This window comes from Marmota monax, unplaced genomic scaffold, assembly GCF_021218885.2.
Source record: "Marmota monax isolate L192 unplaced genomic scaffold, Marmota_monax_Labrador192_F-V1.1 WCK01_AAM20220418_F8-fsc00900, whole genome shotgun sequence".
Classification (NCBI taxonomy): Eukaryota; Metazoa; Chordata; class Mammalia; order Rodentia; family Sciuridae; genus Marmota; species Marmota monax.
In genome coordinates, this window is record NW_026693642.1 from 52,001 (window position 1) to 65,117 (window position 13,117).

The 13,117-nt window shown below is 34.4% G+C and overlaps 1 protein-coding gene across 1 annotated transcript in view; it reads right to left on the reverse strand.

Annotated features, from left to right (window-relative positions):
• The window catches only part of LOC131424754 (zinc finger protein 260-like), a 100,497-nt gene that overhangs the window by 33,825 nt on the left and 53,555 nt on the right, over positions 1 to 13,117 (reverse strand). Inside the window, exon 2 of the mRNA XM_058584079.1 lies at positions 2,198 to 2,324. Within this exon, the coding sequence (XP_058440062.1) occupies positions 2,198 to 2,324 (127 nt within the window). The remainder of the gene's footprint in view (positions 1 to 2,197; positions 2,325 to 13,117) is intronic.

Below are 13,117 nucleotides of genomic sequence, written 5' to 3' on the forward strand. Positions count from 1 at the left end.
AAACACAGCCACACTAATTAAGAGAAAGAGAACAAGTCAAAGTACTAAAATTTGTGATGAAAAAGGAAATATCATGATGGACACTACTGAAACACAGATGATAATCAGAAACTACTTTAAAAAATTATAATACAATAAAATATAAAATCTTGAAGAGGTCGACAAATTTTTAGAGACATATGACGGAACCAAACTGCATCAGGAGGACACATACAATTTAAACACATCAATTTCAACTAATAAGATAGAAGGTGCTATCAAAAAAAAAAAAAAAGCCAAGGACCAACTGGATTATCAGCCAACTTCTACAAACCAAGTGGATTCTAAGCCAAATTCTAGCAGAAATTCAAAGAATTAACACCAACAGTCCTCAAATCATTTCATGAAAACAAGAAAAAAGAGAACCGTCCAAACTCATCTCATGAAGCTCATCCTGATAACAAAAAGCAGACAAAGACACATAAAGGAAAGAAAACTGCAGACCAATATTCTTGATGAACATAGATGAAAAACTTCTCAATAAAATCATGGCAAATCACAAACAAAAACATAATTAAAATAAGTGGAGTTCACTCCAGGGATGCAAGACTCGTTCAACATAAGAAATCAATAAGTATAATACATCACAACAATAAAATTAAAGACGAGAATCGTAATTATCTCAATGCATAAAAAGCATTTCACAAAATATAGCATCAACATATGTTCAAAAAAAAGCTATGAATAGTAGTTATATACTTCAACATTATAAATGCTACATATGCTATACTCAAGGACAACATCATTCTAAATGGTGAAAAAAAATGAACGAATTCTCTTAAGAACTGGAACAAGACAAGGATGCCCTCTTTCACCACTTTTATTTAACATCATCCTTGAAAACCCTTCCAGAGAACTTAAGACAAAAGAAATAAATTAAATGGAAACTAACAGAAAAATAACTCAAACTATCACTATTTCCTAACAATACATTTCTATTTTCAAAAGACCCAAAAATTATCACTGGAAAATTTAGAACTAATAAATGAATTCAGCAAAGCATCAGGATACAGAATCAACACCCACAAATCAAACATGTTCTTGTACATCACTGATGAATCACCTGAAATAGAAACTAGAAAAACTCCCACATTCACAAGAACCCTCAAATTAAAAAAAAAAAAGCGTGTGTGTATATATATATTTGGGAATCAATCTAACAAAAGAGGTGAAAGACCCCTACAATTAAAACTACACAATACTAAAGAAAGAAATTGAAGAAGACCATGAAAGATGGAAAGATCTCCCATTCTCCCATGCTCTTGGAAAGGCAGAATTCACACAGCAATTAGAGAAATGCAAATCAAAACTACACTTAGACTTCATCTCACTTGTCAGAATAAAAACTATTAAGAGTACAAGCAACATGAATGTGGAAAAGATGTGGGGAGTAGGACTGCAAATTGGTGCAACCATTCTGGAATGCTATGTGGAGATTCCTTAAAATAAAACTTGTAATGAAAACACAATTTGACCCAGTTATCCCACTCCTCAGTTTATACTCAAAGAACTTAAAATCGGCATTCTATAGTGATATAGCCACATCAATGTATATAGGAGCTCAATTCACAACAGCTCAATTATGGAACCAACCTAGGTGCTCTTCAACAGATGAATGGATAAAAAAAATGGTACATTTACACAGTGAAATATTACTCAGCCAAAAATAAGAGTGATATATGGCTTTGCTGGTAAAAGGATACAACTAGGAAACATTATGCTAAGTGAAATAAGCCAATCCCAAAGAACCAAAGGCCAAATATTTTCTCTAGAATGCAAATGCTAATTAATTCACATTAAGTGGGTAGCTAGGGAAAAACAAAGGTACTTTAGATTAGATGGAGGAGACTGAAGAAAGAGGAGAGGGTAAAGGTGTAGAAAGGATAGTAGAATGAATCAGTTTTATCCTAGGTGAATATATGATTACATGACTGCTGTAATTCTACATCAGGTACAAACAGAAGGATGAGAAGTTATACTCCATTTATGTATGATGTGTCAAAATGTGTTTTACTCTCATATAAAACTAATTAGAAAAAAATTTAAGTTGAAAAAAGAATAAATAAAACTAGGTTTTAGATGTAAAAAAAATATTCTTCAAGTAAAGAAAATTAAATATTAATACTTATTTAGAAATCCCAAAGAAAGTTATCCTCACCCAGGAAGACCAGGTTTCTATAGTTCTCTAACATCACATCTCTGTATAAATTCTTCTGAGCAGGTTCCAGGCGTTCCCATTCCTCTTCAGAGAAATCAATGGTCACATCCCTGAATGTCACTAGTTCCTGAAATAAGATAAATAATAAATAAGGAGACTAATTAATAAATAAGGAAAGTAAAGAACACACTGACCATATGACTATTCATAGTTTTTGTTAATTGACCTATTCAGTTTTATTTCTATTTTATCAACTAGTGCATTACCTTTGGCCTTATGAAAATCTCCACAAATCTGCAATCCTAAACAACAAGCCCAATGAAAACATTCAAGGCCAATTCACACACAAAGCGCTTTCTTTAGATATTGTTTTGTAAAGTCCAATAAACTAGCCAATGAAGGTTCAGGAAGGATTACAATAGACTATATCTATAAAAAATACGACTTTTAAAAAATAAGTAAGCAAAAACAAAATGCCATTAGGTATTAGTTATTTATATGTATATGTGGGTTAAATTTAGCTTCTACCAAAGTGGAAACTATCGTGTCTACACATCCTGGGCTGTGCCTAAATTTTTCATATTATTTGCCTTGATCACAAATAGTACCTTCCCTTTTAAGAATTTATTGGCTTTTTAATAAATTGCAATGGCTGAAGCCAAAATTAAAAGTATATTAGCCATCAGTAAATTCAATGTCTCTCTCTTTTTTAAAATTTTTTACAAAGTGTTAGCCTTTCAGAAAAACATAAGAACACAGGGTAAAATTATTTCTTAGGGGACTTTTTATCCAATTAATCTGAAAATAGTCACTTCAAATTTTAATGCAGTAACAATCATACTGAAAAAAAATGCCTAGGCTTTTAATTAATAAATACCATTTTCAGTGCAAAAGATTTGCGGATGTATTTGTATTTCTTTCAAATTTTTAAAAAATCTCATTTCAGAACCAACACATAAGGTACAAAATAATTTTTATAGAACCTCATTTCCATGATCAACTTCATTCTTGTTTTCTGAAACACTTAAAATATTATCTGAGTATTCTTTTAGTTTAGAATTATAGTTTTTATTTAGCTTACACACTGAAAATATGAGAAGTGTCTAAAAATATCGACAATTGGTGCACAAAAAGGAGGCAGTATATTAAGTCATTCTTTCACACTATAAATAGAACTAAGGTTAGTAAACACCAAATTTTATGTAGATAAGTAAACTTCTTTCTGAAAGATGACAGATATCAAACTAGTTTTACAACAGTTTAATGAGGGGCTTAGCACATGTATTATAAGCTTGATATTTTTCTACAAAAACGTTTTGGGGGCTGGGGATGTGGCTCAAGCGGTAGCGGGCTAGCCTGGCATGCGTGCAGCCCAGGTTCGATCCTCAGCACCACATACAAACAAAGATGTTGTGTCCGCCAAAAACTTTAAAAATAAATAAATAAATAAATATTAAAAAATTCTCTCTCTCTCTCTCTCTCTCTCTCTTAAAAAAAACGTTCTGGCAGCATTTTGGGGAAATAATAAATTTACTGAGAATATAACAACATATTTCTAAAGGGGGCAAGAATACTGATTATTTTCCTTAGAAGTGAAATACTTGTCATAAAATGTATGACAGTCACTTTGTAGGATTGCGTACATTTTAAAAATACCGATTAATCTGCAGGGAATTCCACATAGGCACATTTAACAAAATTTTCTCCATCTGGTAAGGTTTTCGTATAGGTGACTCCTACCATTTCAATCATTTATTTTTTTTTTCTTTTTGCTTCTTTATTTTCTACTTCCTCTTCTATTCATCCTTCTCTCTTCCCATACTTGTATTTGCTGCTCCCTTTTCTCTCAAAGAAGAATCAGTTAGTTATCTGATAGTCCTCAAGGAGTTTTTTCCCCCTATTTGTTTTGCAGTTTTCTTTACCACTGTTTTGATACCAATGTTGTCAGTATTATAGGCAGTTATACCAACATTGATGACAGAATCCATTGCATGGAGTGTAACCTCTCCTGCATTGTGCTCATATTTGTATCTGACAATTTGTTTCAATAACAATGATATAAGAAACTTTTAGATAGAACTAAGGGGAACATTCATTGAAGACTGTGAGTTTAAAATATATTATGGGATTTATAAATGTTATTAAAATAACAAGCAGCAATGTCAATCCTTTTTTACCATTTCAAATTTACACATATTACTCTTAAGAGTTTTTCACATATTGATTCATAACAACCAAAATAATCTGATACTAATAATAGTATTTATCTTTTGACATTTTCTGAAATATACACTAAATGGTACAACCTGATATTTACCAAAGTTTATTTGTCCTGTAATTCTGGGGTGGGGTGGGGAGGATAAACATTAAGTTCAAAATAAATTAAAACAATTTTCAGAGCAAGAGTTATTATAAATAAGAAGAGTCATAGACACATGTTAAGAAGACATAATCAAGTCAATGAAATGATATTTATTTTATGGGCACATACATAAAATTGTAACTTTCTATACATAAAAATGGATAAATTTTCGTGTAAAATAATAAATTTGGTTTTTAAAAAAGTTATAAATCTATGGGGATTGAGCCTTTTTAAAAAGACACTATAGAGATAATCACATTTAAACATAAAAAATAAACAAGAATTACATTTGTGAGTCTTAAACATTCTTCAATTTCCCTTGTTATTTATAATTTGTTTTGAGATCTATTTCATAATTTTCAGACATTTCAATCATATGATTGTTGTTTCCTTAACTGAAAATTCATGGAACTTTTGTGGTTTGTGTCTGGGAACTGGAAGCAAAATAAAAAGAAAGCCTACAGGTTGCAGTCGGCTTCATGACCTCCAATAATAAAGCAAACACCTCTGGTAAACAACAGGCAGAACATTCATTGTCCAAAGAGAAGCACAAGAAAAAAGTTATAAAGAAGAGATTCTGTATCAAATATGATGGTTTCCAAAGGTTATTTAGAAAACTCTTGACAATGTTCTTAATGAAAACAAGAAAATGTTTATCTTTAAAGAGAAAATCTGAGAGGATTTGGGCCAAGCAAATAAGGCTAAATCTGTGCAAGAGCAGATTGGTATGAAGTCTCAATTGACATAGAAGGACATATCACTGCCGTGATACCAGTGGACAAGTCAAAATATAATAAAATGTAAAGCCCAATGTCAGTCTACTCATAAAAATACATTAGTTTTATGCAATTGTTTAGCTTTACACGTCTCTTATGCTCTAAAGTATATGTCAGTAGGCTTTCTTTAGCATTCTACAGAATGAATCTGCCCTAATTACTGCATCCTTTCAGGACTAGCTAAGTTGTTAGGGACAAAGGATGTGCATTTCTCAAGTACTTAAAGACAATGGAACATCTAAACATAAAGTAAACAAAGCATGTTTCATTTCTTCAGCAATGTTCAGTGAGCCCAAAACATCCCCAACTGAAGTCTAGATTACCAAGATTTTTTATGCTCCTTTTTCAAAAAGAAAACTTTTTCAATCTTGCAGGTCATGCAGTCATGGCATGAATTTACAAAAGTGTAAGAATGGAAGGGAGGCTCTCAATATAGGAGATATATATGGGTATATATATATATAATGTAGAGTTAAATTTGACTATTGTGAGAAGCAAAGGAAGTAAAGTAGGTAAATATGCTAAACACAGATGTGAAAGATAGAAAAGGAAGACTGCAAGTTCTAAACATGAAGTACTTTAGGAGGTAAATTTAATGCAGCCCCTGACCTGGGCCACACAACTGGAGACCAAGCATGTCTTCTTCCCTTGTCCTTCCCTAGGCTTCTTTCTCAGGAGTGACTGTCCACAATTCAAACCCACATCTTGAAAATAGGCCTCTAAAGAAACAAAACATGTGGTTCTTCAAAGACTTTATTTGTAGGTTCAAGATTAATTTAACTAGAAGTCATTTAGCTCAGACCTCCCTGATTCCAAATTTTATTCATATAGTTTTAAAGGAGAAAAGACCCCTTTAAATGAGTAAATACAGAAAAATATTCGCATTTAGTGAGTTTTGTTTTGTTTTTTATTAGGGGTTGAAACTAGTGTCAATTTACAGATTTACCACCAAAAAATATCCACTGAAATATTATTTATTTTTCATTTATTTGTTTGTTTAAAACAGGGACTCCATAACTAGTCAGGGCTGATTTTATATTTCAAAACATAAACAAACAAAAGCACCCATTTTCCCAGAAAATATATAATTTTGGTGCTATCTCCACAATAACAAATCATTAATATAAATCATATGTGAATAATTCTAGGATTTGCCAAGCCATATCTCACATGATTTAATGTTAGCTTAAAATGTCCAGATAATAATATATATGCCTGACTCTTACAAGGGTTCAAAGAAAAGGAACAGATTATTTAATATATCTGGAATTCACCGATTTAATTACAACACAATTTCAAAGAATCGAGTTTGTTTTTCTTCAGCCAAAATGGAAGAGAGATTTTTTTCTACTTACAGATAAACCATGGAATTTTATCTAAAATAAGCTACCAAATAGAGCACACATGAGAAACCACTAAAAACACTTTTGGGTAGAAGAAGGCCAAATAATATTCTTACATAATGTAAGGGCAAGTTATTTTCTAAAACTCAAGTTATATCCAGTTGTTTTGGTTATATCTGTTACATTTGAAGCTACAGAAACAAAATATACTTTACAGTTAGAGAAAAGTTAAACATGAAACAAGTTTTTTTGTTGTTGTTGTTTTGGTCCCTTGTTTGTTTTTGTCTCTTTGTCTTTGTCTTCCTTTGTATTTCATTTTGTCCTAAGGTGACAAGCCAAGGGAAACAGTACTGAATATAACACACCTGCAGGATCCAAGGGTATAGTCAAGAAAATCCTGGCATCTAAGACATTCTCCCATCCCTTTTTTTACTCACTGAAATACATTGTGGAACTTTTATATGCACAACTGTGTGTGGGTTTTGTTGGAACTTTGGGATAATCTTCTTGCATTCACAACTCAGAGAAAATTAAGATAGGAGAATACATTCTATCTGCAGTGAATTGAGGCTAAGGAAAGAATACATACAGAGCAGTTACATAAGTAGATTAATTGAATAATGGGAGATGCTTCTAAGCCACAGGACAACTAATTTTTCCTGTGACTCCACTGCAACCCTCAGGATGTCTTCTAGGAAGATTTTATAAGGAGGCTGATAGTCTATTGACAATCCAAGTGAATGGCCCCTGTGGGTACCAAGGCTATTCAGCAAGCAGTTCTCAAATCCATGACCAGGTACAAAAATAGGACAGTGGATCAGGGCATTCGACTTAGTAAAGTTTCTCTTTCAGTAAGCTTTTCAGTTCCTATGACCTAAACAACTATACAAAGAACTCAAAAAATTAAACAATAAGAAAACAAATAACCCAATCAACAAATGGGCCAAGGACCTGAACAGACACTTCTCAGAGGAGGACATACAATCAATCAACAAGTACATGAAAAAATGCTCACCATCTCTAGCAGTCAGAGAAATGCAAATCAAAACCACCCTAAGATACCATCTCACTCCAGTAAGATTGGCAGCCTTTATGAAGTCAAACAACAACAAGTGCTGGAGAGGATGTGGGGAAAAGGGTACTCTTGTACATTGCTGGTGGGACTGCAAACTGGTGCGGCCAATCTGGAAAGCAGTATGGAGATTCCTGGGAAAGCTGGGAATGGAACCACCATTTGACCCAGCTATTGCCCTTCTTGGACTATTTCCTGAAGACCTTAAAAGAGCGTACTACAGGGATACTGCTACATCGATGTTCATAGCAGCACAATTCACAATTGCTAGACTGTGAAACCAACCCAGATGCCCTTCAATAGATGAATGGATTAAAAAAAATGTGGCATTTATACACCATGGAGTATTACGCAGCACTAAAAAATGACAAAATCATAGAATTTGCAGGGAAATGGAAGGCACTAGAGCAGATTATGCTTAGTGAAGCTAGCCAATCCCTAAAAAACAAATAACAAATGTCTTCTTTGATATAATGAGAGCAACTAAGAACAGAGCAGGGAGGAAGAGCAGGAAGAAAAGATTAACATTAAACAGATACATGAGGTGGGAGGGAAAGGGAGAGAAAAGGGAAATTGCATGGTAATGTAGGGAGACCCTCATTGTTATACAAAATTACATATAAGAGGTTGTGAGGGGAATGGGAAAATAAACAAGGAGAGAAATGAATTACAGTGCATGGGGTAGAGAGAGAAGATGGGAGGGGAGGGAGGGGGGATAGTAGAGGATAGGAAAGGTAGCAGAATACAACAGTTACTAATAGGGCATTATGTAAAAATGTGGATGTGTAACCGATGTGATTCTGCAATCTGTATTTGGGGTAAAATTGGGAGTTCATAACCAACTTGAATCTAATGTATGAAATATGATATGTCAAGAGCTTTATAATGTTTTGAACAACCAATAAAAAAAATAAATTAATAAAAATATAACCCTTTTTTTAAAAATTGAAAAAAAAAAAATAAACAACTAAAACTAATAACTTAGAGGTGAAAACATTTATTTTACGTCATAGTTTTAGAGAATGCAGTTTGTGGTAGGCTCATTCCTACCATGGCATAAACATCATGGAAGAAGGACATGGAGAAAAGGTGTTCAGCTTTAGGGACCAGGCAGTAAAGAAAGACCAAATTACTGAGAGAAGGTAATCAGATTCAGGGCTACACTTGTGACCTACTTCCTCCAACCAGTTCTGTCTTTCCACAAGTCCAGTTAGACTAATATACTGAAGATATAGAGCACTCATGAAACAATGTAAAGTCTATCTTTTAACCTTCCTGCAACTGGGGACCATGATTACAACATGTGTGATTTGGGAGACATCCTAGATAAATGCATAACAGTTGTCAAAGATATTCTGATAAAGTGACCACGCCCAAGAAAGTCAAAAGTGGGAAAGGCAGAATCCAGTGAATGTTCTCTCCTTTCTTACCATGAGAAACATTATCCTCTTTAAAACAATTATTTTTGAAAGGATCATCCATTATTCGTGGGGAAATAACAATTAAATCACTATGCCAGTTTCAAATAGTGCAGGGAAAGGAAAAAAGATATTTGAGGACTTGTGGAAAGAGTTCAAAATTGAAGGCTTCAATGTCAGCTCAGTGAGCAGTCAGAATGAGGGAATGGGGGTCTTCAATTTAAAATCCTGCTTCTCATATTGTGAAAGAATCAGAGAAAATGAATGAACCCTGAGGAGAAAGGAAGAACTAATGTCCTCAGTCAACAAAGCTACTCTTTGACTTTTTGTGTACTCAAAACAAACTGTGGAGACATAGAAATATCCAGTAATAGCTCCTGGCAGACACTGTCCAGAAGTTTTAGCTGCTGGCTCATCTGCCACAGCATGTCCCAGAAGGGTCATAGGGTCATGAGGTCAAAGCAGTGGTCCTTGATCAGATGAATGTAAAAATAATTTTAGGCAGGACACAGTCTCTCCACAGCTGATTCACCCTTTCTTCAATGAGCTACCCTCATCATTTCAGTATTCCCAGCTAAACATATTCTTAACTATCTGGCATTCTAGGTATTTCAGCATGCTTTCTAGAGTTCTGCATGACCTGCACTTCAGAAGAGGCCTCTACAGAGTTACATGGACCTCACAAGCAGAGAAGACTCCAGAGTTCCAGAGGCATGATAGACAAAGTGCTGTGAGGCTGTAGAAGGACGACCCCTCATTTATGACTGCTGACCCAGTTGAACAGTTCACACCAAGAATTCATTACTAGACAGAGTTCCAGGCCCCACACAGACATAGAATAACAGTAGACGCAATTCAAACCCTGCCTGAATGATGTCAGAATAATACATCCTTAGCTGAAGCTCTTCTAAACCTGTTTCTTCTTTTCAAGGGACCTTTGAATTTTATCAGAGCTTTACCTTGGCTTTCAAGAACTGGGAGTTTTCTTACCGTTCCTTTAGTGGGCTACTCCTTTATTTTCCTTTCGGACATGGAATCACCATTGTCTCTATGTCATATTACAGAGATAATATTCAAACAAGAAAAATCTGGACTCTGGACAGAACTGCACAAGAAAGAACTGGCTACCATACAAAGGAAGGAGGTAGTAGAGGCTGGTGGCTGTACAATCAAGGCTTCTAACAATTGTTCTCTCAGTCTATTTTCATCAAAGAAAACCAAAGATTTTACAAAAGGAAAACAATTATTAAACACATAAAAATGGGAGTTGGACAGAAGCACTACTTTTAAATTAAATAAAATAACTTATTAGCTCACTTAGATAAGGAGTCTGTTTGAAACACATTTCAAAAAGAAAACCTACTCGCAGAAGAATATACATTTACACATTCCAGATTCTAATTGATGAAGAGTAGCTCCAGAAAAAAGCCATTCTCTGGAGATGAGGCATGGGAATAATATGCTTTAATTCTCGGAGCTTAATATCCCCTCTGGTCCCTTAAGATTTTTTCTTTTTTTTGAGAAAATTAAGCAAGCCCAAAGAAGAAACTGATAAATTAAACTCCACCAAAATTTAAAAGTCCATGAAAAGGTAAGAGGAGGTGAAAAGAGATAATGCTACCTGAGAGAAAATATGTATATGAAAAGAGTATCAATAGAAATGAATTATCAGTGAAATATGTTAAAAAGGATAAAAGTAATAAACATACAAAATGATTAAGCAGAATAAGATCACATAGGAAAGTGCTCAATGTTGTAGGTTATCAATAAAAAGTAATATATATTCACATGAAAAGTAAGGGTAAATGTTCCTAAGGAATAAACACACATGCATGCAAGGAACCATGGCTGATATGTTTCACTAATATTTACCAGTCAATTTATGTCAATCTATTTTATATAATACACTGTTTCATGTAAAGTGTAAAATATTTATGAAACACTATTTGGAGACAAATAAAAATAACACTGTCCATATAATCAAAAGAAAAAACATCAAACAATTCAAACTCCATAAGCAGTGCAATGGGTGAATAAGCTCCAGAAGTTTACTGCAAAGACTAACCCCCTATTATCACATATACGGTGCTCCCAATTTTATCTGTAACAACCAAGGCACTGATTTTGCATATTCCCAATTATTCTTTCATAAATAGTTTACTGGACAGCGTTTTACCCAGTGGCAAGAACAAGATAATTTTAACAAAACTTGGCTTTAATTTCCCTCCCTCCTTCTATACCATTAAAATTGACCTGCTTCAGCCTAAGCCAAAATGTACTCTTTTTATGCCCTGTCTTAAGTATGTAGCTTTTCTTGAACTTGTGACTTTCTTGCCCTATTTCAAGTACTCAGCATTAACAGCATGTGCCACTATGCCTAGCTCGATCTAAATTCTCCAATTTTCATCAATGCCTCCAATTCTGAACTTCCTTGTGTTTTATTTGCTCCTTCCTATGGGGCGGGGGGAAATAAGTCTGCTTCATGCTTTGATCATAACCCTTGCTGTTCTATCACTGTGGCTTATTTTAAAACTAACTTTTTCCCCTTTTTCTCTATTTCCACTATGTCTTTATAGCCATAAAGAAAATGAGATTGACCTTTCTTCCATTAAACAAGCTCTCCATCCTTCAGAGCCTGTACCACAGAAATGAAGAAATCCATGTACTCCAAATTGGTATAAATGTCAAAAATTAGTGTCATGTATAATGAAAATAACAAATAAAACTAAAAAAAAAAAAAGATCTAAGAAATGACACAAACTCTCTCAGGACTACAAGTAAACTATGTAGGGACACCTGGAGTGTACCCATTGAAATCACCTGGTCCCTTTACCCCTGAAAATTAAAAACAGATTCTAAAACAGAAATCCCCTGAATTTCTCCTTTGGTAGCAAAGCAATAAAACCTCGATTTTCCTTTTTCTCTAAACTTTGTACTCATTACTGTTGTATCGGAACAAGGACCAAAACATCTGTATCAAATTTGGTTTCTAGCAGGGGACCTGAGAGTGCACCTGCTTCAATCTTCATAAGCAGGCCTGGAACTCTGTGTAATTTTGCTTCCATTATAGAGGATACAAAGTGGTTGGTTGATAAGCCTGTTGAAGCCTAATCACTGGAAAATTAGGAGATGGGGTAAGATTGCCTCAAGTTGAACTGGAGGTGCTTTTCCTCTAAGTAAAGGGGAAAAAGAAAGATACCTTCCCAGAAACTACCAAGGCTCCTTTTGCTTCAGGGAATTTCTGTCTTCTCTACCTTTATGGTATGAATTGCTCCACCATTGGTTTGCTTTGGGGAAAAGGAAAATGAATGCAGTAAAGTCATGACAACTAGCCACTTGATAATCTCCTTCACTTTGCGTAAGACCCTTGACTGCACACATCTGCTTTCCTTCAGATGTGCATCTTGTTCCTATTTGTGTAAACACCTTTGGCACCATTGGTGGAGAAGTCATGGTTAAGCTTAAGTATGAAACATAATTCCTGCCCCTCCTTGAGGGGAGTGTTAAGCTTTTTGAATTCCTTGTATATCCTAGAAATTAACAACATGTCCAGGTGGCAAATATTTTCTCCCATTCTGTAGATTATGTCTTCATGCTCTTTTATTTTTTTGGAACACAGTGTAAAACCCAGGACTTGACAAATGCAAGACAGATGCTTTGCCACTGAGCTAATCTCAGTGTGATTGTTTCTTTTGCTGTGAAGAAGATATTTAGTTTGATGCCACCTCATTTATTCACTTTTTAAATATTTTTTTAGTTATACATGGACACAATATCTTTATTTTGTTTGTTTATTTTTATGTGGTGCTGAGGACCGAACCCAGTGCCTCACATGTGTCAGGCAGGTGCTCTGAGTCACAACCCCAGCCCCTATTTATTCATTTTTTTATTATAGAGTCTTGTTCAGGAAGTCAGTTCCTGTGCCAAGGTGTTGAAGCATTAGACCTAC